The following is a 27971-nucleotide window of genomic DNA, read 5'->3' as shown; positions in this document are numbered from 1 at the left end:
AAAAGATATAACATATTTGGAACCATTTGCTTTTTTATTTTCCGAAATATTAACTACCAAAATAGGTTTTTTGCCAATAATCTAAGTATAAAAACACTTCAAATTGGCACGAACAGTCAACTTGACATGTTAATATTTAGTTTTTTTTTCTAGCTAATGCATTATCGATCATGCATTAATATCAGAGAAAATGTAATTCTTTAAGGCATTAAACATAAACTGATATAGTTCAGGGTAAGATTTTATAAGTGTTTGCATCTAAAAACAACAAAAACGGTAATGCTAGCTAAATTCAAAAGGTTTTGAGCCGTTTTCATCCTTCTTTATTTCTTGGATTGACTGAAATTATTGTATCATTTCAACTTATTTGTACCTAAAGTTTGTCTTACTATATACTCGATTTCATATTTCAAGTATTGCAAAAATAGCAGATATTGTACTTTAAAAGTGGTCAAAAGTGTACTTTCTATATATTTTCTTATTTTTCGGATGTTGAAAAAACGACTTTCCGAACATATGATTTTTGGCGACTTTTTCCATGGTAAAATTCTAAGATCCTCTAACCCAAAAAGCAGAAAACAAATTCTGTTGCAATTATTTGGAGGTTAGGCCTTTATTTTTCGTATTTTTACTGGACTATATTTTTACTGCAAATTTTGCTGAATATCTTCTCATTATACATAATGAGAAGATATTCAGTACAATTCCATATCACACTAGCTTTACACATTTTAAAAATGAAAAGTCATAACATTGTATGCATGAGTTTGTATTATAAAATCAAATTTTAAACTGATAGAAAAACAGACTTCATAATCACAGTAAACCTCAAAGGTTTTTGATAATGCAATGTCACTATTCGAAAAGAACTATAGATTTCCAATAGCTTCTCTGGTAATTCTACATAAAAAATGTATATAGCGTCCCTAGTCAGTGACGCAGTTTATTGACTATAACACCACGGAATTGTTTTTATGAATATTAAGCTAAGATAATGACTTTTTACATGATTAATGACCCGTTACATATTCGCTTTCTCCAATGTAGTGCATTGTGGCCTCAAATAACACCACCGTTCCATATAGTACATAGGTTCTCTCTTGTTGTTACGCTTATAGTGACGGTGCACACGGTATGAAGTTCGAGACTTATAATCAAAGTTTATTGTGACGTCTAAAACGTAAACAAGTTTGTGATCGAAATACTGCGGATACAACGTGAGTATATTTGTCAACTGTACAATGTATTATGCTTTCATGTGTGAAGTATAGAACGGTCTTTGACTAAATAATGGAACCAGTGTAAATGCACTTTGCTTACACAACAACTATAGGGCAAATATATTAATATGTCATACATCATTATCTCCGTAACTTGATAAGGTGTAGTAAACGTAACTTGCAATTTCCAAAGGACTATTGTTTTTTTGGGTGTTTTTGTCAACTATATATTGAATGCTGAAGTTATCAAGATAATTACGTGTTACAAGTTAATGACCCGTTACATATTCGCTATAGTACATTGTGACCTCAAGTAATCAACATTGCCATGCTTTTGACAGCTATATCCTTGCTTCGATATGCTTCATCTTAAAGCTGTTTTCTCATTCTGAACTGTGCTTCGGCATATAGGTTCTATTTTGCTGTGCAACTTATATATCATTTGAAACCCAGGAAAAAGTTAATATATAATACCATTGTTAGGACTAGGACCCAATGGAATACCGCGAAAATCAATCATAGATATAAAATATCATTGTCAGGACTAGGATCCACTGGAACACAAAGAAGTACTTACTGATAAACATCATGATATACAACATCATCATTGTCAGGACTAGTACCCACTGAAACACAAAGAATACTTAACACTGATATACAACATCATTGTCAGGACTAGTCCCACTAACACGAAATACTTAACACTGATAACAACATCATTGTCAGGACTAGTACCCACTGGAACACAAAGAAATACTTAACACTGATATACAACATCATTGTCAGGACTAGTACCCACTGGAACACAAAGAAATACTTAACACTGATATACAACATCATTGTCAGGACTAGGACCCACTGGAACACAAAGAAATACTTAACACTGATATACAACATCATTGTCAGGACTAGGACCCACTGGAACACAAAGAAATACTTAACACTGATATACAACATCATTGTCAGGACTAGTACCCACTGGAACACTAAGAAATACTTAACACTGATATACAACATCATTGTCAGGACTAGTACCCACTGGAACACTAAGAAATACTTAACACTGATATACAACATCATTGTCAGGACTAGTGCCCACTGGAACACTAAGAAATACTTAACACTGATATACAACATCATTGTCAGGACTCGGACCCACTGGAACACAAAGAAATACTTAACACTGATATACAACATCATTGTCAGGACGAGGACCCACTGGAACACTAAGAAATACTTAACACTGATATACAACATCATTGTCAGGACTAGTGCCCCACTGGAACACTAAGAAATACTTAACACTGATATACAACATCATTGTCAGGACTAGTGCCCACTGGAACACTAAGAAATACTTAACACTGATATACAACATCATTGTCAGGACTCGGACCCACTGGAACACAAAGAAATACTTAACACTGATATACAACATCATTGTCAGGACGAGGACCCACTGGAACACTAAGAAATACTTAACACTGATATACAACATCATTGTCAGGACTAGTGCCCACTGGAACACTAAGAAATACTTAACACTGATATACAACATCATTGTCAGGACTAGTACCCACTGGAACACTAAGAAATACTTAACACTGATATACAACATCATTGTCAGGACTAGTACCCACTGGAACACTAAGAAATACTTAACACTGATATACAACATCATTGTCAGGACTAGGACCCACTGGAACACAAAGAAATACTTAACACTGATATACAACATCATTGTCAGGACTGGAACACAAGACCACTGACAACTTGGAACACTGGAACACTAAGAAATACTTAACACTGATATACAACATCATTGTCAGGACTGTGACCCACGACTGGAACAACACTAAGAAATACTTAACACTGATATACAACATCATTGTCAGGACTAGTGCCCACTGGAACACTAAGAAATACTTAACACTGATATACAACATCATTGTCAGGACTAGTGCCCACTGGAACACTAAGAAATACTTAACACTGATATACAACATCATTGTCAGGACTAGGACCCACTGGAACACTAAGAAATACTTAACACTGATATACAACATCATTGTAAGGACTAGGACCCACTGGAACACAAAGAAATACTTAACACTGATATACAACATCATTGTCAGGACGAGGACCCACTGGAACACTAAGAAATACTTAACACTGATATACAACATCATTGTCAGGACTAGGACCCACTGGAACACAAAGAAATACTTAACACTGATATACAACATCATTGTCAGGACGAGGACCCACTGGAACACAAAGAAATACTTAACACTGATATACAACATCATTGTCAGGACTAGTGCCCACTGGAACACTAAGAAATACTTAAACACTGATATACAACATCATTTGTCAGGATAGTACCCACTGGAACACTAAGAAATACTTAACACTGATATACAACATCATTGTCAGGACTAGACCCACTGGAACACTAAGAAATACTTAACACTGATATACAATATCATTGTCAGGACTCGGACCCACTGGAACACTAAGAAATACTTAACACTGATATACAACATCATTGTCAGGACGAGGACCCACTGGAACACTAAGAAATACTTAACACTGATATACAACATCATTGTCAGGACTAGTACCCACTGGAACACAAAGAAATACTTAACACTGATATACAACATCATTGTCAGGACTCGGACCCACTGGAACACTAAGAAATACTTAACACTGATATACAACATCATTGTCAGGACTAGTGCCCACTGGAACACTAAGAAATACTTAACACTGATATACAACATCATTGTCAGGACTAGTGCCCACTGGAACACTAAGAAATACTTAACACTGATATACAACATCATTGTCAGGACGGCCCACTGGAACACTAAGAAATACAACATGATTACATTGTCAGGACTAGTGCCCACTGGAACACTAAGAAATACTTAAACACTGATATACAACATCATTGTCAGGACTAGTGCCCACTGGAACACTAAGAAATACTTAACACTGATATACAACATCATTGTCAGGACTAGTGCCCACTGGAACACTAAGAAATACTTAACACTGATATACAACATCATTGTCAGGACTAGTCCCACTGGAACACTAAGAAATACTTAACTGATAACAACATCATTGTCAGGACAGGACCCACTGGAACACAAGAAATACTTAACACTGATATACAACATCATTGTCAGGACGAGGACCCACTGGAACACTAAGAAATACTTAACACTGATATACAACATCATTGTCAGGACGAGGACCCACTGGAACACTAAGAAATACTTAACACTGATATACAACATCATTGTCAGGACGAGGACCCACTGGAACACTAAGAAATACTTAACACTAATATACAACATCATTGTCAGGACTCGGACCCACTGGAACACTAAGAAATACTTAACACTGATATACAACATCATTGTCAGGACGAGGACCCACTGGAACACTAAGAAATACTTAACACTGATATACAACATCATTGTCAGGACTAGGACCCACTGGAACACTAAGAAATACTTAACACTGATATACAACATCATTGTCAGGACTAGTGCCCACTGGAACACTAAGAAATACTTAACACTGATATACAATATCATTGTCAGGACTAGTGCCCACTGGAACACTAAGAAATACTTAACACTGATATACAACATCATTGTCAGGACTAGTACCCACTGGAACACAAAGAAATACTTAACACTGATATACAACATCATTGTCAGGACTCGGACCCACTGGAACACTAAGAAATACTTAACACTGATGACAACATCATTGTCAGGACTAGTGCCCACTGGAACACTAAGAAATACTTAACACTGATATACAACATCATTGTCAGGACTCGGACCCACTGGAACACTAAAGAAATACTTAACACTGATGTACAATATCATTGTTTCAGGACTAGTGCCCACTGAAACACTAAGAAAATACTTAACACTGATATAAAATATCATTGTCAGGACTAGTGCCCACTGGAACACTAAGAAATACTTAACACTGATATACAACATCATTGTCAGGACGAGGACCCACTGGAACACTAAGAAATACTTAACACTGATATACAACATCATTGTCAGGACTAGGACCCACTGGAACACTAAGAAATACTTAACACTGATATACAACATCATTGTCAGGACTAGTGCCCACTGGAACACTAAGAAATACTTAACACTGATATACAATATCATTGTCAGGACTAGGACCCACTGGAACACTAAGAAATACTTAACACTGATATACAATATCATTGTCAGGACTAGTGACCCACTGGAACACTAAGAAATATTTAACACTGATATACAATATCATTGTCAGGACTAGTGCCCACTGGAACACTAAGAAATACTTAACATTGATGTACAACATCATTGACAGGACTCGGACCCACTGGAACACTAAGAAATACTTAACACTGATATACAACATCATTGTCAGGACTAGTGCCCACTGGAACACTAAGAAATACTTAACACTGATATACAACATCATTGTCAGGACTAGGACCCACTGGAACACTAAGAAATACTTAACATTGATATACAACATCATTGTCAGGACTAGTGCCCACTGGAACACTAAGAAATACTTAACACTGATAAACAACATCATTGTCAGGACTAGTGCCCACTGGAACACTAAGAAATACTTAACACTGATGTACAATATCATTGTCAGGACTAGTGCCCACTGGAACACTAAGAAATACTTAACACTGATATACAACATCATTGTCAGGACTAGTACCCACTGGAACACAAAGAAATACTTAATATTGATATACAACATCATTTACAGAACGAGGACCCACTGGAACACAAATACTTACTTAACACTGATATACAACATCATTTTCAGAACGAGGACCCACTGGAACACAAAGAAATACTTAATATTGATATACAACATCATTTTCAGAACGAGGACCCACTGGAACACAAATACTTACTTAACACTGATGTACAAAATCGTTGTCAGGACTAGGACCCACTGGATTACAAATACATACTTAATATTGATATAAAATATCATTTTCAGGACTAGGACCCACTGGAACACAAATACATACTTAATATTGATATAAAATATCATTTTTAGGACTAGGACCCTCTGGAAAACAATACAATCTTAACACTGATATACAATATCATTCATTAGGACCCAATTGGACACCAAAGCTATCTTAACATTGATATACTAACACCGTTATTGTCAGGACTAGGACCCACTGGAACACCAAGAAATACTTAACATCGGTGTACAATATAATTGACTAGAACCCAATGGTACACCAAGAAAATCTTAACATTGATATTCAACATCATTGTCGGGACTAGTGGCCCAAGTTATTTAACACCTTGAAAATCTTAATGCTGATATACAATACAATTATTGTCGGGACTAGGACCCAATGGAACACCATTTTATTCCTCCTTAGACCATCAGTTAACATCTGCAACCCGGATTTCTCCAGTTTTGAACATGGTTGATTCGACCTTAACATATTTGAGATTTAACGCAGTTCGATAATCTGTTCTTGATGTTCCTGTCTAATATGTTTGACCACCAAATATACCTTTCAGTCCTATGTTGTTACTGATTTTTGTAACTGTGATTCGTTCGCGATATATTCTACTTCTTTTATGACTAGACTCCTATTTAAAGTTTTCCATTTCTATACCGTTCGATTTTGTATTTTCTTATTTTTACTCTAAGATTTCCGCCAATCAATGCCAAAGTCATTGTTAATACAGACACTACATGTATTGCTCTTTTAGAGTCTGAGTTTGTTCATTTTCAATGATTTATACATGTACTTCAAATACTATAAATCTTAGTATTTCGTTTTCAGTTTTGAATACATTTTTTGGCATTTCGAACTGAACGTATTCATGAATTTGTTTTATTAAGGCTTTTGCTTTTTATCTGTTTTTCATTATTCTTCTGCACTGAACATTTTCAATCTAATCAAAATTAGACTTGTAATTCCGCTCCCACTACGATACTCTACTTTACGCTTCAATACTTAAAATAAGACTTGTAATTCCGCTCCCACTACGATACTCTACGTTACGCTTCAATAGTTAAAATTAGACTTGTAATTCCGCTCCCACTGCGATACTCTACGTTACGCTTCAATACTTGTATTGAAGCGTAACAAATATCTGTATTCTAACAAATATCTGTGTTCTAACAAAATACGAAGACAAATATCTGTAATCTAGCAAAATATGAAGACAAATATCTGTATTCTAACAAAAGACGAAGACAAATATCTGTATTCGAACAAATTATGAAGACAATTATCTGTATTCTAACAAAATACGAAGACAAATATCAGTATTCTAACAAAATATGAAGACAAATATCTGTATTCTAACAAAATACGAAGACAAATATCTGTATTCTAACAAAATACGAAGACAAATATCTGTATTCTAACAAAACACGAAGACAAATATTTGTATTCTAACAAAATACGAAGACAAATATCTGTATTCTAACAAAATACGAAGACAAATATCTGTATTCTAACAAAATACGAAGACAAATATCTGTATTCTAACAAAAGACGAAGACAAATATCTGTATTCAAGCAAAATAGCATAGAAAGAAATCATATTAATCTTATATCCACTGAACGTTTTAAATTTTAATTTTTCAATGGCATGATATCCAGTGATGAATACAGAGTTTTCACGACGGCAGAATTATCACGTTGGTTGTGGTGTGTGAAAAACTATCTGCAGATTTTTTATTTTTTGGTTGGATATTATTACATCGTGCACCGCGAACTAACTATTATTAAAGGCACAGAGGTAAATAAACTATGTCGAACAGTAGACATGGACAATGTGGCGATGAATCAGTAGAACAGTTAATCCTAAGGGAGAGGGACTAAAGAACCGAACACATGTATGATAGTGTTAATATGCTATAAATACTCCTCTTCAACGGGAATAACAGGGGAAATATCATCGAATAAATATATATAATACAGCAAATATATTTCATCAAAAATATAGTGAAATTTTATGGTATATGAATCTGAATGCGGAATACAATGTAATTTAATCGGGAGTTGTTTGCGGTATATGGATCGGTGTACGCAGTGGCTGTGATCTTTGTCAGTGGGATGTGAACCGTATAGCGGTCTATTGGCCAACGATGATGGTTTTTGTACCTGTGTTCTATTTAATAATATAGTAGCGTCTATCCTTATAGACAGTTTTGCTCTAATACTTTCATTAAGCATTAAAAATATGACTCATGAGAGTCGCGCGGATACCATACGGTATCCCATATGCTTTATCTGTAATGTAGGTTCACACACAACAGACACTATCGGATGTTAAACTATAGAACGTCCAGAAGCTAAGTGGTCGGATGGCGTAGTGGTTATAAGCTTTATAACTAGCCGGTCGGAGTTCGATCAAGTTTTTTTTCTCCGATAATCCGATTTCCATTTACCAGATTGGACATACAATTGATATGAAGCTCATCCGGATGGAAGATAAATAGAATTGCGCCCGTTATATATATAATATAATTAGGGTGCCATGAAAATTTATCTTTCTGACGGATGGGATTCATATCAATGTCAGTTTATTACTTATGTTTCAATTACGATCATTTAAATTCAAAAGTATATATGTATATCTTTTGAATTTCCAGCTTGTGCTAGTGTTATCGTCCCCAAGTTCAATAAACGGAACAGCCATATAGCATCTCGGTTTCTGAATATGGTTCAACACATAACGTTTTAAAACAAGCGAACAAATTAAAACTATGCGATGATATTTATCAATACATGCCGTTTTGTCAACACGATAACACAAATGATAATACTATTGGAAAATCAAACCGGTTCATGGCCGAGTAGCTATAGAATTACAAAGACAGGTGACAAGACCCAACTCGTACTTTAACCACGGCAGATACACCATGTAATTACACAGTCATTGGTACTAGTCACCACGGAATGAAATGGCCTAGTTTTTTTTTTATTTTTGTTTTGTTTTGGTAAGATTTGCGCTGAATCAACAATTACTTGTACAACTGAATAGCTTTAGCAGGTTTAAATCCCGCTATGTTAATAATGGGCACTACACGGCTGGCAATAACGCTTGAATTAACATCTGAGGTAGTACTGAACATCGCGTGGAATGGTTTCAGGTAGAAATCAGCTGTGAACAGTGTAAGAGTTAGGTATGCTCGACACTTTCTAGTAAAGCTAGATCGCTGGAAACATGTTGACAAGTTTGTGACATGACTACTGAGGATCAACGTAAGTATATTTGTTAACTGTACTATGTCTGGTGATATAGAACTGTCTGTATTTGATCAAAGTATAATCGATATTATTTTGATTATGGCGATCTTCTCGGAGATTCTTCCATTGCAGTTTCTGACCTGGACATTGATCTATCATTGTTTACACCGACACGTAATATTATTACCTCTTGTTCAACGACAACTAAACTAAATAATGTCACATTTCGTCCTGCTTTTGTAAGAACTTTGAATACATAATGAACTTTACATACACAACAACTATAGGGCCAATATATCAATATGTGATATTATACAATTATCGACCTATTTTCAGGTGGATACGGTGAGTTATCAACCCGAGTAAGTGATATATCCCGAGGCCGGAGGCCGAGGGTTATATCATTTTCGAGGGTTGATAACTCACCGTATCCACCTGAAAATAGGTCGATAACTGTTTTATTATATGAAACTTACATGATATTAACCCGGCTCTTCAAAAAACTATAAAATCTACAAAAAAACAAGATGATATTTGCAAACTTTCTGTTTACAAAAGCAATTACATGTAGTATATGGTAAATATCCAAATGCTTCTTGCTAACGGTTTAGACTGGTAGAACTGGAATATTGTATCAACTGCAGCCCGTCTGGCATTCTTGAACGTTTTCCATAAATTGAAGTTTGCAGTTGTCACCGTTGATCGCAGTAAACTTGCTGCCTTCCGCCATATATGTTGCCGACTATAATATTGACGTCACAATAGATTATCCCGACGTCATTGAATGAGGGAAACTACTGTTGCGCTATATTTGGGTACGACTTGACGTCAAAAGTGATTATGACGTCACATTTCAAGGGAGTTTTCCTCGATCTATTTTTGACACAGGTTACTGGACTCGCGAGAGGTATCTGGACTGTGTCCAGTAACCTCGCGTGCTTTTTGCCGCCGATTTCGGGGTTGATATCGCAGTTGATGAATACTTCTGAGAAACGTATTGACCAATCAAAATACAGCAAAAGCACCAGTCATATAATAAATCATAATATCTGCTACCAAGATAGGTAGTGAACGTAGGTTGTAATCTACAAAGGGCTATATTTTGTTTTGATTTGTCAACCATTACATATAATCCTATCCGCCTATACAACAGCCCCTTTGGGGAAATCCTAAAATCGATGTATATTTTGAATAATTAATTATGCTTTAGTATTATTTATTCGATGATATTTCCCCTGTTATTCCCATTGAAGAGGAGTATTTATAGCATATTAACACTATCATACTTGTGCTTGGTTCTTTAGTCTCTCTCCCTTAGGATTAACTGTTCTAATGATTCATCGCCACATTGTCCATGTCTACTGTTCGACATAGTTTATTTACCTCTGTGCCTTTAATAATAGTTAGTTCGCGGTGCACGATGGAATAATATCCAACCAAAAAATAAAGAATCTGCGGATAGTATTTCACACACCACAACCCACGTGATAATTCTGCCGTCGTAAAAACTCTGTATTCATTACTTCGGATTTAAAACGTTCAGTGGATATAAGATTAATATGATTTCTTTCTATGCTATTTTGCTGGAATACAGATATTTGTCTTCATATTTTGTTCGAATGCAGATATTTGTCTTCGTCTTTTGTTAGAATACAGATATTTGTCTTCGTCTTTTATTAGAACACAGATATTTGTCTTCGTATTTTGTTATAATACAGATATTTGTCTTCATATTTTGCTAGATTACAGATATTTGTCTTCATATTTTGTTGGAATACATATATTTGTCTTCGTATTTTTTATAATACAGATATTTGTCTTCGTATTTTGTTAGAATACAGATATTTGTCTTCGTCTTTTGTTAGAATACAGATATTTGTCTTCGTCTTTTATTAGAATACAGATATTTGTCTTCGTCTTTTGTTAGAATACAGATATTTGTCTTCGTATTTTGTTAGAATACAGGTATTTGTCTTCGTATTTTGTTAGAATACAGATATTTGTCGTCGTCTTTTGTTAGAATACAGATATTTGTCTTCATATTTTGTTGGAATACATATATTTGTCTTCGTATTTTTTATAATACAGATATTTGTCTTCGTATTTTGTTAGAATACAGATATTTGTCTTCGTATTTTGTTAGAATACAGATATTTGTCTTCGTATTTTGTTAGAATACAGATAATTGTCTTCGTATTTTGTTCGAATACAGATATTTGTCTTCATATTTGTTAGAATACTGATATTTGTCTTCATATTTTGTTATAATACATATATTTGTCTTCGTATTAATCTGAACCGATGTAAATACAAGTGGCGTATTAGTTTACAGACCTATGCATATTTAGCATTTCTTTTCAAACATCGTAGCTGTTAGTTAAACAGTAAGAGTTTATAATTATAATCTGCACGCCTACCTATAGTACAGATACCAAAGGGTTGTCAATGGGAACTGGACTCAAGTGGTACTACGCAAACACCAATGGTATTCCGGACGGTTCTCAGTATTCATCAATCTAATTAAAATTAGACTTGTAATTCCGCTCCACTACGATACTCTACGTTACGCTCCAATACAAGATCTAACGATGCCCCGTTCGGGGTCACCTCAGCATGACCCCTATGGTTAGCCAATCAGCGTGTCGCCTACGGAATCTTCGGTGTGGTTGATTCATTCGGAAGTGTAAACGGTTAATAGTACGTCCCGAGATGTTCCAATTCTAGGCCAGAGGTCATGCTGAGGTGACCTCGAACGGGGCATCGTTAGATTTTGTATTGGAGCGTAACGTAGAGTATCGTAGTGGAGCAGAATTACAAGTCTAATTTTAATTAGATTGCAGTATTCATATTATTTACCTTTAACTGAACTCTGTTAACGGTAGAAAAAAGGATAGAAACATTGTGCAATCTTTATTTAGAAAAACAGTCAAAATAATCAATATGTGTTTATATAGAGTGACAGGTTACAATATGGTGTACGTGTACTTTGGGAAATACATGTGGGGATAACTGTGCGACCAAACCGGGTTACTAGTCGGGGCCAACTAATTACAAAATGAAAATTCTCCGATTACCAGAAATAGCTTATTTGTCACGACATATTGCTGTATACATATATATTATTGTTTTAAAGACACAGCAATCTATACACTTCAACATCAAATGCCATATTGCAACTCCCCTTTGACAAAATCATCATTGGGAAAGGCAAAGCATGCGTCAAGTTGGACATATTGATAAAATAACAGAACTTACTTAATATTTCATTTACGCAATATTTAATGACGAATTATAATAGAGTATTGACAATCGGTAGGCCTGTCTTTATGAACAGTCGGTTGTCTTATCTATTTCTGTTACAAATACAATTGGTACTGTTGTTGTCAATGATATTTGCTTTAGACGAGGTACATATCTTTTTTTTTTAATATTTAAAAAAAATCAATCAAAATGCATGAGAAAGCTTTTAAGGACACGAGTGCCATAACTCAAAGTTAACAATAAGTGGCGAGAGAAACAATATTCACAGAAGCCAAATATAATCATATGTTTTAATCCTGAATTGCCCTGGTAGCAAATGTGGGAATACATATCAATTAGTAAAAAATTGATATTGTTGATGTTTATTACACATTGGGTATATTATAATATTGTAAGGATTATAAAATAAAACCTTTGAGAACATATACCGAATGATAACATTGGTTTAAATATTATATTTTGCAGGTTCGACCCTTGTGTTTCATGTGAAGAAATAATGTACGGATGAGATGTATATGAAAGACTTCTATGTCAATACTCTTCAACGCTGTTCCAGAAATTTTCGAGAATCGTCGTTACCTCGGAAACTGTTTTTCGCTATTACTGTAGTGCAACTAACCCTGTTACTGTTTGTCAGTGTATACTATACATACAGATTACAAGCGAAAAATAACGTACATCGAACGGATTGGCGCTACGCATTGAGCGGAAAACCCCGAGCTGTGTCTGGTATAAATACGAAAACATCCCTTCTTCACAGCCAACCTTCATCACAGGATGAGAATGTGTACTCCCTCGCAAAGTCGATGAAGGCAAACATCAGCATACCAAAATGTCCACTGGTCCCGCCGTATCTGAGTAAAGTTTATCAAAATATTAATTTTGTGTCAATATCTGAATATCCCATTATGTTTTCACAAAAAGATTTTCATTAGAATTCCTTATGAAACGTACTTTATTTGGTTTCTTTCTAATGAGGATAATTACGTTGTTAATCAATAGGTAAAGAATTCTTAAACTAGAACGGATTGAATCTCGTACATAAAAATACCTCGTGTATACGTTAGGCATCTATACTAACGGGTATTTTCATAAGGATATATAGTCTACCATTGAGCCAAGTTTGATACTATGACGATAATTAATCCCTAAAACATAATGGGACTTTAATGCTAATGTGTAAATGGATAGTAAGATCGACGCTTATGATGTTTCTATATATCGAGCTTTCCTCTATCCACACTTTGTTGTTAGTTGTTTATTGGTATAACATTTTGATTTCAATATTTATAGTGTATATAGAGGGTACACAACGAGTGAATGTTGGATATAGAATTTATTGTTATTTTTTTAAAAGTCACAAAAGACACTAGCTTTAGCGAGTGTCTTTTGTAACTTTTAAAAATAACTTACGAGTGTGGAATAAATTCCATATCCAATAACCATGAGTCATGTGACCTGTTTCTACCACAATGATATCCGTTTTTAGCCGATAGAAATACGACAAGGATTAGGTAAGGTGTGTTTGCCAAGATATGCAAATAAGATGTAGTGATTCATCAGCAAACGGGCACTAATTAATTTTCAAAAGCCATATTTTGATAAAGAATCTATTCATATAAAAAACAGACATCTATGATGAAGTATTTCTCATTTAACATAGTTGTATTATCAAAGTTATTTTTTTTCAAGGTTACTTAAGATATAACAACACTCTTGTCGGATTATAAAAACGTGCGCACGGCAGAGCCGTCCGTTTACTTCCCGTCAAATAATTACCAAGACATTGTTATCAAGTTCAAGTCCGTTTCAGACTAACTTACTCTACCAAACTCACCAGTATTAAAATACTTTTCCGTCAAAACGAGTTACACAGATTATTACTTCACATAAAAACGTCACGTTTTTAACACATGCAACGACCTCGACGCATTCTGTACGTTTTGCAACAGCAATTTTATGGCGATCATAACATACATTCCAGCGTGACGTCACTCGTTTATTGATGACGTTGACAAAAGACGACATTGCACTGAGAAATAAGTTGTTTGGTCAAAGTTCACTGTGTCAACCAATCAGAATGCGTACAGAGTTTATACCACATGTGGTATAAATAAATTGTTTATCAACAGCTGCATCGTTTATCTGATACCCTGAGAGTAGAATAACATCGCCTATTGTGGTAGAAAATGTTATTACAATTAAGCTTAATACTTATTGGCATTATTCTTTGGAATTAGAAGATCACTTAAACCTGTGTTTAAAAATCAGTTTGTAAAACCCAGTAAGATTTAAGAAATTTATTTAGATAAATGTAGTGTTAGATCTTAAAATGATTTGTATCATTAGGTTACAACTGTTTCAGCGGGCAAATACAATATCGACAAAACAGAATACGATGAAAAAACATTAAAGAGAAAACTCTATTTTGTACAAGATGGAGGAGCCTATAAACCATCAACATGTAAGCCTCGTCACAAGGTCGCCATTGTTATTCCGTACCGGAACCGGAAACAGCATCTCCGGATATTGTTATATAATCTTCACCCCTTTCTTCAGAGACAGCAACTTGAGTATCAAATTTTTGTTGTGGAATTGGTAAGTAATAAAATTTAAATTTTCATTAAGCAGAATATCAAAAACAAAACAAAAATAAAAATGTCGGGCTTTAGATGTTAAAATTTACCATCATCACCTCATTCTTCTGAAGTAAACGAACGTGTTTCATTGAAATATCTATTTTTAAAGAATGAAAAACACTTGGTTTTATAATTTTATATGTAAGTCATTTCAAGTGTACCTTTCTGTACAGTATATTTCCACTAAAAAGAACATATGATCATACTCAAACATCTTTACTTATCATTTAATTATTTTACGTCTAAAACAATATGATATATCCATTAGTTAAACAGACCGATGTCTATTGAATATGCACTTTATACCTTTCATATTGCTAAAACTGTATTTTATCTGAGTTTACCAATATCAACTTGTTTCTCATACGTATGCTCCCATTTTTGTTCATTTCAAACAACACCAGGCGCCACAAATCGACTTTAATAGAGCCCTATGCATGAATATAGGGTTTCTGGAAGCTAGAAAACGGGGCTATAAGTGCTTTATCTTTCATGATGTGGACATGATCCCGGAAAATGATAATAACGTGTACTCCTGTCCTGAGAATCCCAGACACATGTCTGTTGCCATCGACAAGTTTGGTTATGAGTGAGTAATACGATAGCTGATTTATATGTTGTGCGCCCTACATATAAGAGTTTGTATTTTGTATATGCTTAACCTTCCACAAGCCAATATTGGATCATTGGTTTTTCGTAGATTTTCCCAATTTCGCCAAAATCACTGACCGTGTTTAAACAGGCCATATGACATCAGTGATTGGGTACATGGCTTTAAATAGTTTGGGGATTGTTTAATTGCGAAAAGAAATCCCAGATATACTCCTTCAGTAAAAGGCGTACAACAACAGTCATCGCGCATTCATATTATAAACAATATCCAATGTCTAACCTCAGTTGTGATACTGTCAAACCTGTCGTAGCAATCACCTCTGTATAAAGACCACCTGTTTTATAAGACCACTCATTAAGATGATACGGAGTAGTAATGTATATACAAATATAACGATCATTTATGGATTCATGTATCTGCTAAGGATGCCCTAGATATTTATTAATCGGAAATATTTGTACAGTAATAATTACGTTTCGTTGCATGTTCGTATATTGATTGAAAAAGTGATGAATCCATCCGCAAATCAATATATAATTCATGCATTTCTAGACTCACTAATGTTTCCACAGGAGGTTACATTGTTTAATGTTGTTTTAGACTTCCATATGTGGGTCTTTTTGGAGGCGTAACAGCAATGAGCGAAGATCAATTTACACTAGTGAACGGCTATTCAAACAAATTCTTTGGCTGGGGCGGCGAGGATGACGATTTGTATAGACGGTATACACGTTTAATCTTTTATACTGATACTGATCTGATGCAATTAAAAACATATGTGAGGATAACGGAAAATTTATCACCCCAATCGCCATACTTAATAAACAATTGATTGTGGTAAACTATCTGAAATCCATTTGCTAAAACTTAACTACTAAGCTATTTTTCAATTTATGAACTTTTTTGTTAGCATAAATGAATGAGTAAGTTGACGCTGTAACTTACCTGTATGACCATTGTTTTATCAGAATAAGAAATCTGGGGATATCCATCACGAGATACACACCGGATGTTAGCTCCTATCGTATGTTGAAACATGTAGCAGATTCAAACTTAAATAACAACAGGTAATTTTAGTCATTTTTATTATCATAACAGATACCCTTTTAAGCATTGATATTACTTTTTTTTTATTTCATCGGAGTATGGAAAAAGATGGTTTGCACACTGTGTAATCCTCGTAGCATACCTCGATGAAATTAAAAAAAATAATGACATCAATGCTCATAACTGATTTTATAATCTGTTTGATACAATAAAGTATGTTGAAATCTACCATTCCAGTGATTGTTCAAGGGGTTCTTTTTCCGAATCAATACGCAACGTCAATGTCTCTATTGTGACGTCACGATATTTTAATTTTTGTTATAGTGGTATGAAGAAAAGTATTGGTCAAATAGAATGCCAGATTAAGTATGAAAACAAAGAAAACAATATTTATTTACTCTCTGAAAGTACAATGACTAAGGAAATACTAGTAACGATATCGTGTATTGATAAAACAAATACATTAATAAATAAATATTCATCGCCTTATTTAAAAAAAAAAACAACTTCTGAATGGGTTCTATGGTTCGAAACGGTATATCCTCCTTCTAATTGCCCATATATTGTGTTTTTTAGACAACGTCTACTGGAGGGCGCTCTAAGTCGTTGGAAGGAGGACGGATTGAATACGATAAAATATGAGTCACTACAGGTACAACGACGACCCCTCTACACATATGTACTGGCGAACATAAATCAGGACGAATGGATGTACCAACCATGGACAAGCGCTAGTGACAAGTCCAGTGACTCGATAGATCCTGCATTAGAGGAAATAGTTATAGATAAAGCTAAATATCTCTTAGGTAAATATACGTTAGGTGATGACATAATAACTGCAATTACAAAAGAATTCCGAAGTCTGAATTCCTCTTCTGTTTCCATGAAGGTCGTGTCTGGAATTTTAACTCGTCTCTTTCCTATGAAGTCGGCCGAGCCAGTGGTATTACCATTAGTAGTTCAGTCTTCGGAAAACGAAAGTATAACAAATAACCAAACAAGGTTGGTGGAACGTGACGCGCCAACTCTTGAGGTTATCCCGAGAGGAATACAGGAACCTCACGAGCAGGCACACAATCAAACGTATAGCAATCAACAGACGCCACCAAGTCAAAAAAGGTATCCTATTCAAAAAGAGTACCGAATGGAAAATCAGACTAAAGAACACAGTAATAGACAGGATATCTGGAATTTCATGTCACATCAGAAAATCAAAAAAGCAAATCCAGCCTGGAAAAGACATGTAAAGCATGGTTCAAATCCTTTCCTGGAAAACCAGCCCAAAGAGGAAAAGCTTAAGTCTGCCCAAAATGAACCCGTGATGCAAAATTTTGGCATGAATGGCCATAAACAAAAAATTCAAACCCTCATCGATACATTACGGGCTAAAAATATGAAGATAGCTGGTGTAGATGAAAAGTCTTCAAAACACACACAGTTTAATCGAGACCACGTTTTACCTATTCCGGTACAACAGATCGACGCAGAGGCACATGCAGATACAAAAATAAAAACAGAACAAGATAAACAAACTCTTACTCAAAACGAGCAAGATAAACAAACACATACCCAAGATAAAACAGAACAAGATAAACAAACACTTGCTCAACATGAACCAGAACAAGATAAACAAACACTTACCCAACATGAACCAGAACAAGATAAACAAACACTTACTCAACATGAACCAGAACAAGATAAACAAACACTTACTCAACATGAAACAGAACAAGATAAACAAACACTTACTCAACATGAACCAGAACAAGATAAACAAACACTTACTCAACATGAACCAGAACAAGATAAACAAACACTTACTCAACATGAACCAGAACAAGATAAACAAACACTTACTCAACATGAACCAGAACAAGATAAACAAACACTTACTCAACATGAACCAGAACAAGATAAACAAACACTTACTCAAAACGAACAAGAACAAGACAAACAAACACTTACTCAACATGAACCAGAACAAGATAAACAAACACTTACTCAACATAAACAGAACAAGATAAACAAACACTTACTCAACATGAAACAGAACAAGATAAACAAACACTTACTCAACATGAACCAGAACAAGATAAACAAACACTTACTCAACATAACAAACCTTACTCAAATGAACAGAACAAGATAAACAAACACTTACTCAACATGAACCAGAACAAGATAAACAAACACTACACTACCACATAACAAACAAGAATAAAACAAACACTTACTCAACATGAACCAGAACAAGATATTAAACAAACACTTACTCAACATGAACCAGAACAAGATAAACAAACACTTACTCAACATGAACCAGAACAAGATAAACAAACACTTACTCAACATGAACCAGAACAAGATAAACAAACACTTACTCAACATGAACCAGAACAAGATAAACAAACACTTACTCAACATAAAACAGAACAAGATAAACAAACACTTACTCAACATGAACCAGAACAAGATAAACAAACACTTACTCAACATGAACCAGAACAAGATAAACAAACACTTACTCAACATGAACCAGAACAAGATAAACAAACACTTACTCAACATGAACCAGAACAACACGAACCAAAACAAGATAAACAAACACTTACTCAACATAAAACAGAACAAGATAAACAAACACTTACTCAACATGAACCAGAACAAGATAAACAAACACTTACTCAACATGAACCAGAACAAGATAAACAAACACTTACTCAACATGAACCAGAACAAGATAAACAAACACTTACTCAACATGAACCAGAACAAGATAAACAAACACTTACTCAACATAAAACAGAACAAGATAAACAAACACTTACTCAACATGAACCAGAACAAGATAAACAAACACTTACTCAACATGAACCAGAACAAGATAAACAAACACTTACTCAACATGAACCAGAACAAGATAAACAAACACTTACTCAACATGAACCAGAACAAGATAAACAAACACTTACTCAACATGAACCAGAACAAGATAAACAAACACTTACTCAACATGAACCAGAACAAGATAAACAAACACTTACTCAACATGAACCAGAACAAGATAAACAAACACTTACTCTACATGAACCAGAACAAGATAAAACAAACACTTACTCAACATGAACCAGAACAAGATAAACAAACACTTACTCAACATGAACCAGAACAAGATAAACAAACACTTACTCAACATGAACCAGAACAAGATAAACAAACACTTACTCACATGAACCAGAACAAGACAAACAAACACTTACCAACATGAACAAACAAAAACACATTACCAACATGAACCAGAACAAGACAAAAAACACTTACTCAACATGAACCAGAACAAGATAAACAAACACTTACTCATCATAAAACAGAACAGGATAAGAAATCACTTATTAAGAATGACCTTACACATTATGCACAAGAACCGTACGCTAAACAGCAAAAGTCTCTTAATCGTCAAAAACGATTTAAGGATTTCATACAAAATGTTCACAAAATGCAAGCTGTGCATGGGAGAACGTTTCCTCAAATGGTTCGGAAACAAAGGGATGCTTCACAAAGATAATTTCCATAGCAACTAATATTGTTTATAAGTTAAGGCGAACCGAGGTAAGTGAATGCAAAGTTACCCCATTTATCCAAGATTAATGGATTATAAATAAGAAACATGAAGGATATAAAACATACCACTCTGTTGAGGATGAGACAGGGGTGTCGAGTGTTACCAAACATACCGTTATCTCACCCCAAGGCTAGGAATACTTGGACTTTATTCCTACACTATGCAATGTATTTACTTCTGAAATAAAAGAAGTGTTTGCTAATGTTGACGTGATGCATTGTCGAAAGAAAGATCTGCACAGTAAATCCGTAACGTTCTGGTATTGTTATCATGGTATTGTTGTCGTGACGTCATAATTGTTTTGTGTGATTAATAATATATTTCTCCGCCTTGACAGAAACATTACGATCCGTAAAGCAATTCATGAACGTCCTACCCGAGACTTGCTAGGAGAATTATGATTTTCCTCCTATAGATAAAGCATAACGGCGACCTATTTGTTCCACGTCATGATCAAGACTCAATCGAAAACACATCGAAATTGATGACAATTTCGATAATGTATGCCATTGTTAATCTGCATGGATTGGTGATATCCTGTTTTAAGGGTTACCGCGCGCTATCTGTCTCCCTAGGGATTGACATAGACATTTCTCACAGCGGTGGCTATGAATTACGAGAGAAAGAACTATTTTACCTCAACGAAAGTGTGTTAGAGACTTCTAGGGTAAAAGAAATAAGAATAATTTTCTACTATTTAAAGATTATGACCGATTAGGGGAATAAATATTCCAAAGACAATCAAATGTGTTGCTCTTGTTAATTATGTCATAAGGGAAGACAATAATGATTTGTTATGGTAAAATTGTTGTTTTTTTATTTTAATTTTATTATCTCTATTTATTCTTTATTCATTTTTAAACATTTTAAACAACACAGCATGAACAAACGACACGTGTAGCACAGTGATATATAGAAATGGAAATAATGAGAAATTGTTTTAAAGTAGGTATTTCCTGGCAAAGATCAGTCCATAATACATATATTTATACAAAAGACCTCGCACATCATGAAACAACTACTTGTATCCATTTGAACATCATTTTTCTAGCGATTTCAATATGTGCTGAACTGTCCATTTCAACCATGCCTTATAGATCTTGAAACTCACGAGTTAAAAAATAGAAACGATTTTGAAAAATAGAAAATATTTTAGTTTTTTAGATAAAAGGACAGCGCTAAAGTATAAAGTAGGGATTTCTAGAGAGGAGAAACCCCCAGATTTTAGAGTATTACATTTAAAATTACATGTACCGTATAGTTAATATTAACGTATCTGGATGAGTTTTTAATAGGTTTTTTACCATCAAAATGTACCAACTGCAATACTTAAAATGCATAGGTTGTAATTTACAAGTACAAATTAGAGCTGAACTGCCAAAATCATTATTTATGCATGCTCCACATAAAACTCGACACAAATGTGTGAATTGAAAATGGCCATCTTATAAGACATCTTGTATAAAACGACGGTTTATTAAACCTTAACCATGTTTAAAAATATATAAAAATCACACTAAAGGTATCAAATTAATACATACACAATAATGGAATGATCATGACATCATCATAATTAGTACTCCATATTCATTTAACACATACCTTGTAACTGGTGGACTCTAAAATGACCATTCCAAGCTGCAATGCAATAAAATGTGTACATACGGTCAGACCATGAAGTCAATGTGTGGTCTACAACTTAATTTTTCATTGTGATAGTATTATTGATAATTGTAAAATGATATCTTCAGATATGTTCCCATCTCTAGACATACATAAGACATAAGAAAAACAAGTTTACAATGTATTAATTTTAAAGCACTAAAAAAATTGCAAAGGAATTCAAACATGAATCGAAATATCTCAGAACTTGTTTATTGCTTTGGAAACCGAATATTTGAATTAGCAATTATTCTTCGATTATAAAAAATAATAAATATACGTTTCTTTTAATATAACTATTATTTATCTATCAACGCCACATAACAGAAAGCGCAATTTCAACAGTATCCGAAAGTTTTTATGATAAAAACATTTTACAAATAGAAGCTTTTGTCGTTTTTACCAATGTGATAAAAGGTTTTATCATGAACAAAAATCATAAAATTTCCCAAGATGGTTGTATGAAACAGTTACTCATATAAAACAGCTACTTAACACTGAAAAAACATAACGTGCTACTAGAATTAATACTTTATTTATGATTCCTAAATATTACATTTTGTGATATATTTTTAAATCCCCTTGATCCATATGTGCAGATATTTATCAAGTAGACTAACTACACAGGCTTGTATTAAAACCCTGTTATATTTGGAAAGCCATTTTTAAAAATCGTGTAGTACTCCATTTATTCCTCGTGATTTAAACACTGTGCTACACCTTCCCCCTTCAAACTTTTATACAAAGTATATAATATGTGTGTAGCCGTTACCTGGAAACCGTGGCTGTTCTTTGTGTGGCTGCTTAACCAGCGACATTCTATATCACATGTCAATACAACATCATTTTTTCTATAGTAATATGTCTACAATATCAGAAAATAACCCTGAACACTTATCCTCATTCGCAACATAACTTTATGAAAGTTCAACTACACCACCATTAACCCTAGTGTTAAAGTCAACCACAGCATTAAAATGTATTCTGTTTACAAATGCAAACACAATTGTAAAAATGTAATCAAACAGTAGTAAAAAGAAACAAATATAGTGTTGTCTATTAAATATTCTTAAATGGTAAGATATATTGTTTGTATTATTGCGATATTATGTTTCATTGTATAGTCGTGACAAAACGCTACGTTCATTTACATATCGTCTGCAATAACTATCTGCTTATCATGTCTATAAATACAATCGCTAAGGTGATCATTGCCCTTGAAATCACGATGAATGCCACCTGATCCCTTAAATGATCCGGCATGGCCAGGACACCAATACACTGTACCTATTACCTAGATCGAATATCATTTAAACCCATTCACTGACGATTTTGTTTAGTCAGACGAGTCACGCTTTACTCTACTTTTCCATTTAACGACATACCTTGTACAACTATCGCCCCTATAGGAATGTATTGATTCTTTTATCTACCTAGAACCTCAATTAAAAAATAATGTACACGCAACACTACACAATGCCCTTCGCCCTCAAATCCTCCGGTCGGAATACATCTAGAATTGACTCCCTGGAAAGAGTTATTTTCTCGAGGGCGAAGCCTTTCCGGGGAGACAATTCTAAATGTATCGCTCCACAGAGGGCCATTATTGTATAATGTAACTTACGAACAATGCATGTAAACCCTTAGTCAATTGTTATATCGTGTAATCAACAATGCACCGCAAGTGTTTTTTTTAAAGATTGTATATAACGTCTATTCATTTTTTTATGTATTTGTAATAACCAACCACAATCTAGATACAGAATATATACAGACATGCACACATACGCATAATACGGATTAACCAACTTATCTTAAACAGAAATTAAATAGCCATACAGCTGTCGAAGAATAATAACGTATTATTTCCCGGTCGATTATTTTCTGGTTTACAACTTCTAAACTATGAAATGATTCTTTGTTTTATTAGGCTAGGCAATTAATTTTTTCCCCCATAAGGGGTTGGACAAAAATTGTAACAAAGGTTTCTCAACTGATTTAGTTAATGTAAATGTTCATCTAACCACAGAAAAAAGTCTACTCGAATCCCTGCATGGCAATGCCTCGTTTTCGACACAAATCCAAGATGGCCGCCGTTAAGTCTGATCAACTTTTGGTATGCTCATAATTTTGGAAGTAAGCGGCCTATAGATATGTTTGAGGTATCAGTTTTGATGGAATTGGTGATGGCGGATCGTTTGGTAACAATAATAGAGTGATAAGAAATCAATTGAAGCGGTTAGGCTCAATATCAACATCAAAATATTCCACTTTCGGCGTATTGTTTTACTAGATTCTAGCCATTCGGTATTTTAGCAGTTATCTCTCTTCGTTTTGCAGCCTTGTTTCATCATGAAAAGCTAAGTATGAAATATTCATGTATGCACAAACCATATAATTGTTGATTTATCCTCATTTCATAATTATAAATGAGTAATTATGTCGCCACAACCTACTTGTATACTGTGTGGTGAAGTGATATCTGACGGAGACTTTCAATCTGTTGGACGAAAAGGTCTCGCGACAATCAATTAATACACCGAAAAATATAACGAACTAAATCCGGAATCACCTTTGCTAATTCATGTCTTTGATGAAATCAAAAAAATAAGCGTACATGTATACTGAATGTCGGAAAAAGCATACCAATCCCAAACGGTACGGACAGAAAAGAAAACATCAAGATGAACTCCAGTATTCGGCAAAAAAACTTCGATCGGAGGTTACACCATTTTCATTCGGAACTGACTGCTATCTTTGTGGCAAATATGTAGATAAGGAAAAGACTAGACGTTGTCCTAAACACGCTGAATATGAGTTCAGTCATGTGATGGTGTTAAACGTACAGAAAACGTTACTGGAACGCTGTGGGCAAAGCAGGTTAAAGATAGACTTTCTTGTATCCACGACTTACCGACAGAAGAAGCTATATACCATCGAAGATGCTTCCAGTTATTCATGACATCGCGTCATTTGGATTCCCAATTTGTTAAAGAGGAACCACCAAACAAGAGAGGATGTCCTAGCGGAATATTTAACGAAGAAAAGCAATCAGCATTTGTACATGTAATAGAATATCTTGAAAACAATGATGATGAAACAGTAACATTAGATGAACTTTATGAGATAATGGAAATGTCTGGTGATGGTGAAGTGTGTTCCAGGAAGTCACTCCAACGCCAACTGTACGCACATTATGGTGACAGAGTTTCCATCACATCATCAAAGCAGAGGCCACTCATCGTGACGCTCAACTCGAACTTGAAGCAGATCATTCAAGATGCACACACTAAGATGAAAAACGATTCAGATGATATAGACGAGCTTATAAAAATTGTAGGCAACTACATACGGAATGACATTAAAAATGCTGACAAACATAAGGACGTCTATCCGGCTGCTTCGGATATGAAGTCTTTGTATCACAACCTAGCCATCATGCCTCTGTCGGTTCGTCTACGTCTACAGACAATAATCAAGAGTAAAACAGCCGATCTGAAGTGTGCATCAATCGGTCAAGCGGCCATAAACGGTCGTGGCTTCACTGAAAGTACTCTCCAGACCGGTATGCGCTGAGGTCAGTCAATCAATCTTCGAGATAGTAGGAATCTCTGTGAATAAAGGGGATGGACATCGTGATTTATCGAAAACGCGAATTGGACGCGATAGGTCTGACATACAGAAGTTGCTGGAGATGTTCGTTAAACGGAAGCCATTTAGTAAACAAACAGACAAACTTGAAAGCCTTTCCACTGGGTTGGTTGGAAATGAATCGGTCAATGCAGCCGATGCTAAACGCGTTGGTGATCAGATCCTGCATTCCATGGTCGGACATTCGGTCGCAGAGTACACATTTTCCCAAAAGAATCAAGTGAAAACATTGGCTTCTGCTATCCATGTAAAAACAGCATCTGGTGAGAGAATAGACATAGAATAGAGCTTCAACATCTGTATCAGCGTCTCCTCATCACGGCTATGAACGGAACTCCCGGAACTCTTCAAATATGAGATGTGTTCATTCCCTCCCTCTCTCTTCGACAAACAGATGTACTTTTACACCATCTTCTCAAACTGGCACCGTCATGCATTACCCTGGATATGATCGACATGAGCTTACAGTTTGTCCTTGACGGAGGTGGATTGCTGCACAAGTTCTCGTGGCCAAAGAACTCTACCTATGAGGAGATCTGTGCTATGTACACCCGGTATGTTCGAGACAGCTATACAAATGCCTGTGTTGTATTCGATGGATACCACGGTCCCAGCACTAAAGATGAGGTCCACCGTCGACGGAAAGGGAATGACATTGGCGCTCCCGTTTCAGTATCCCCCGAGACGCGACTTACCATGAGCAAGAAAGCATTCCTCGCAAACGAGGCTAACAAACAAGCCTTCATCAACCTCCTCGCAGAATACCTAAACGATGCTGGTATTTCAACACGCGATAGGTGATGCAGACTATAAAATATGTTAAGTAGCATGTTTGTTTGCGACACCGAAGCCAACCGCCGTCATCGCCGATGATACCGACGTGCTGTTGGTGTATCACGCAGATGCTTCTGACGAAAGTGAAAATTTGCACATGATTACGACAAAACAGACGATCTGTATCACTATCCTGAAGAAAAAACTCAATCCTCTTCTTACAGATTCCCTTCTGTTCCTTCACGCCTTCAGTTGTTGTGATACCACTTCGCGACCCTATGGAGTAGGCAAAGCGACAGTATGTACAAAATATGAAGAACTACAACACTCGGCATCCGCTTTTGTCTCTCCATCAGCTTCAAAGGACCAAATTGCGAAAGCGAGAATAGACGCTATGCTAGTTATCTATGGCACCTCAGCAACAGAAAGTCTAACGGATGCGCGGGTTGTGGAGTTCCAGCAGATGGTAGCAACATCTACTGGTTTCGTCCCACCAGAGAAACTTCCGCCGACCAACGATGCTGCCATCCTGCACAGTTATCGGGCTTATCACCAGGTGCATGTTTGGCAGGGACATGACCTTAATCCAGAACATTGGGGTTGGACAAAATCTTCTGATGGTCTACATCCAATCCGGATGACTCAATCTGCTGCACCGGAGAAGCTCTTCACTATTATCAGGTGCAACTGTAGTGGAAAATGCAAAAAAAGGTATGCACCTGTTGCAAAAATGGCCTCCTGTGTACTCCAGCGCGCGGACAATGTAAGGGCATCACATGTCTAAATGTTCCTCCCTCAGAGAGATGTGATGATGACGATATTGATCACAGTGATGAAAGAAATGAATAAAACTGGTTAGAACAGAGAACTGAACTAAGGAATTCACTGAATACTGCTGTCGAAAGAATATAAAACTGAAGTGTTGAACGTAACAATCATTGTACATTATTTTATTATGTTTTCAGTGTACAATTTAACTCATTTGTTAATATTGAATAATGTGTTTATCTCTTTATATGTGAACATCACAAAATTCTTGAGGTCAAAAGATTTGTTGGCTGCTTTTACGATCATTTGGAATAGTTGTGTATACAAATAGTCACTTTTAATTGCCTTACTTGAACATATTTATTTCTGGCGAGAAAACCATCGCAATTCATGACAATATGATCCATCTCAACCACCA

At 35.2% G+C, this 27971-nt stretch overlaps 2 protein-coding genes across 2 annotated transcripts; both read left to right on the top strand.

Annotated features, from left to right (window-relative positions):
- Nucleotides 1-9195: 9195 nt before the first annotated feature.
- On the top strand, nt 9196-19225 carry LOC138334408 (uncharacterized). The gene is made up of 7 exons (XM_069283078.1): nt 9196-9531; nt 13243-13635; nt 15143-15375; nt 15821-16005; nt 16630-16752; nt 16998-17096; nt 17653-19225. The coding sequence occupies exons 2-7, from the start codon at nt 13287-13289 to the stop codon at nt 19223-19225; spliced, it is 2562 nt and encodes an 853-aa protein (XP_069139179.1). The 5' UTR covers nt 9196-9531; nt 13243-13286.
- A 90-nt stretch (nt 19226-19315) lies between these two features.
- LOC138334407 (uncharacterized) lies at nt 19316-20344 on the top strand. The gene has a single exon (XM_069283077.1). The coding sequence runs from the start codon at nt 19316-19318 to the stop codon at nt 20342-20344; it is 1029 nt and encodes a 342-aa protein (XP_069139178.1).
- The last annotated feature ends 7627 nt before the right edge of the window (nt 20345-27971 follow it).

The sequence above is a fragment of the Argopecten irradians genome, chromosome 11 (assembly GCF_041381155.1).
Source record: "Argopecten irradians isolate NY chromosome 11, Ai_NY, whole genome shotgun sequence".
Classification (NCBI taxonomy): domain Eukaryota; kingdom Metazoa; phylum Mollusca; class Bivalvia; order Pectinida; family Pectinidae; genus Argopecten; species Argopecten irradians.
This window is presented reverse-complemented; position numbering and strand designations above follow the sequence as displayed.

Bases quoted from the DNA above. Each gene is read 5' to 3' on its own strand.
- LOC138334408 (XM_069283078.1), top strand. From the start codon at position 13,287: ATGTATATGAAAGACTTCTATGTCAATACTCTTCAACGCTGTTCCAGA. The intron at 13,636-15,142 runs GTAAAGTTTATC...CAACTGTTTCAG, and splicing joins ACTGGTCCCGCCGTATCTGA to CGGGCAAATACAATATCGAC. The intron at 16,006-16,629 runs GTGAGTAATACG...ATGTTGTTTTAG, and splicing joins ATCGACAAGTTTGGTTATGA to ACTTCCATATGTGGGTCTTT.
- LOC138334407 (XM_069283077.1), top strand. From the start codon at position 19,316: ATGAACCAGAACAAGATATTAAACAAACACTTACTCAACATGAACCAG.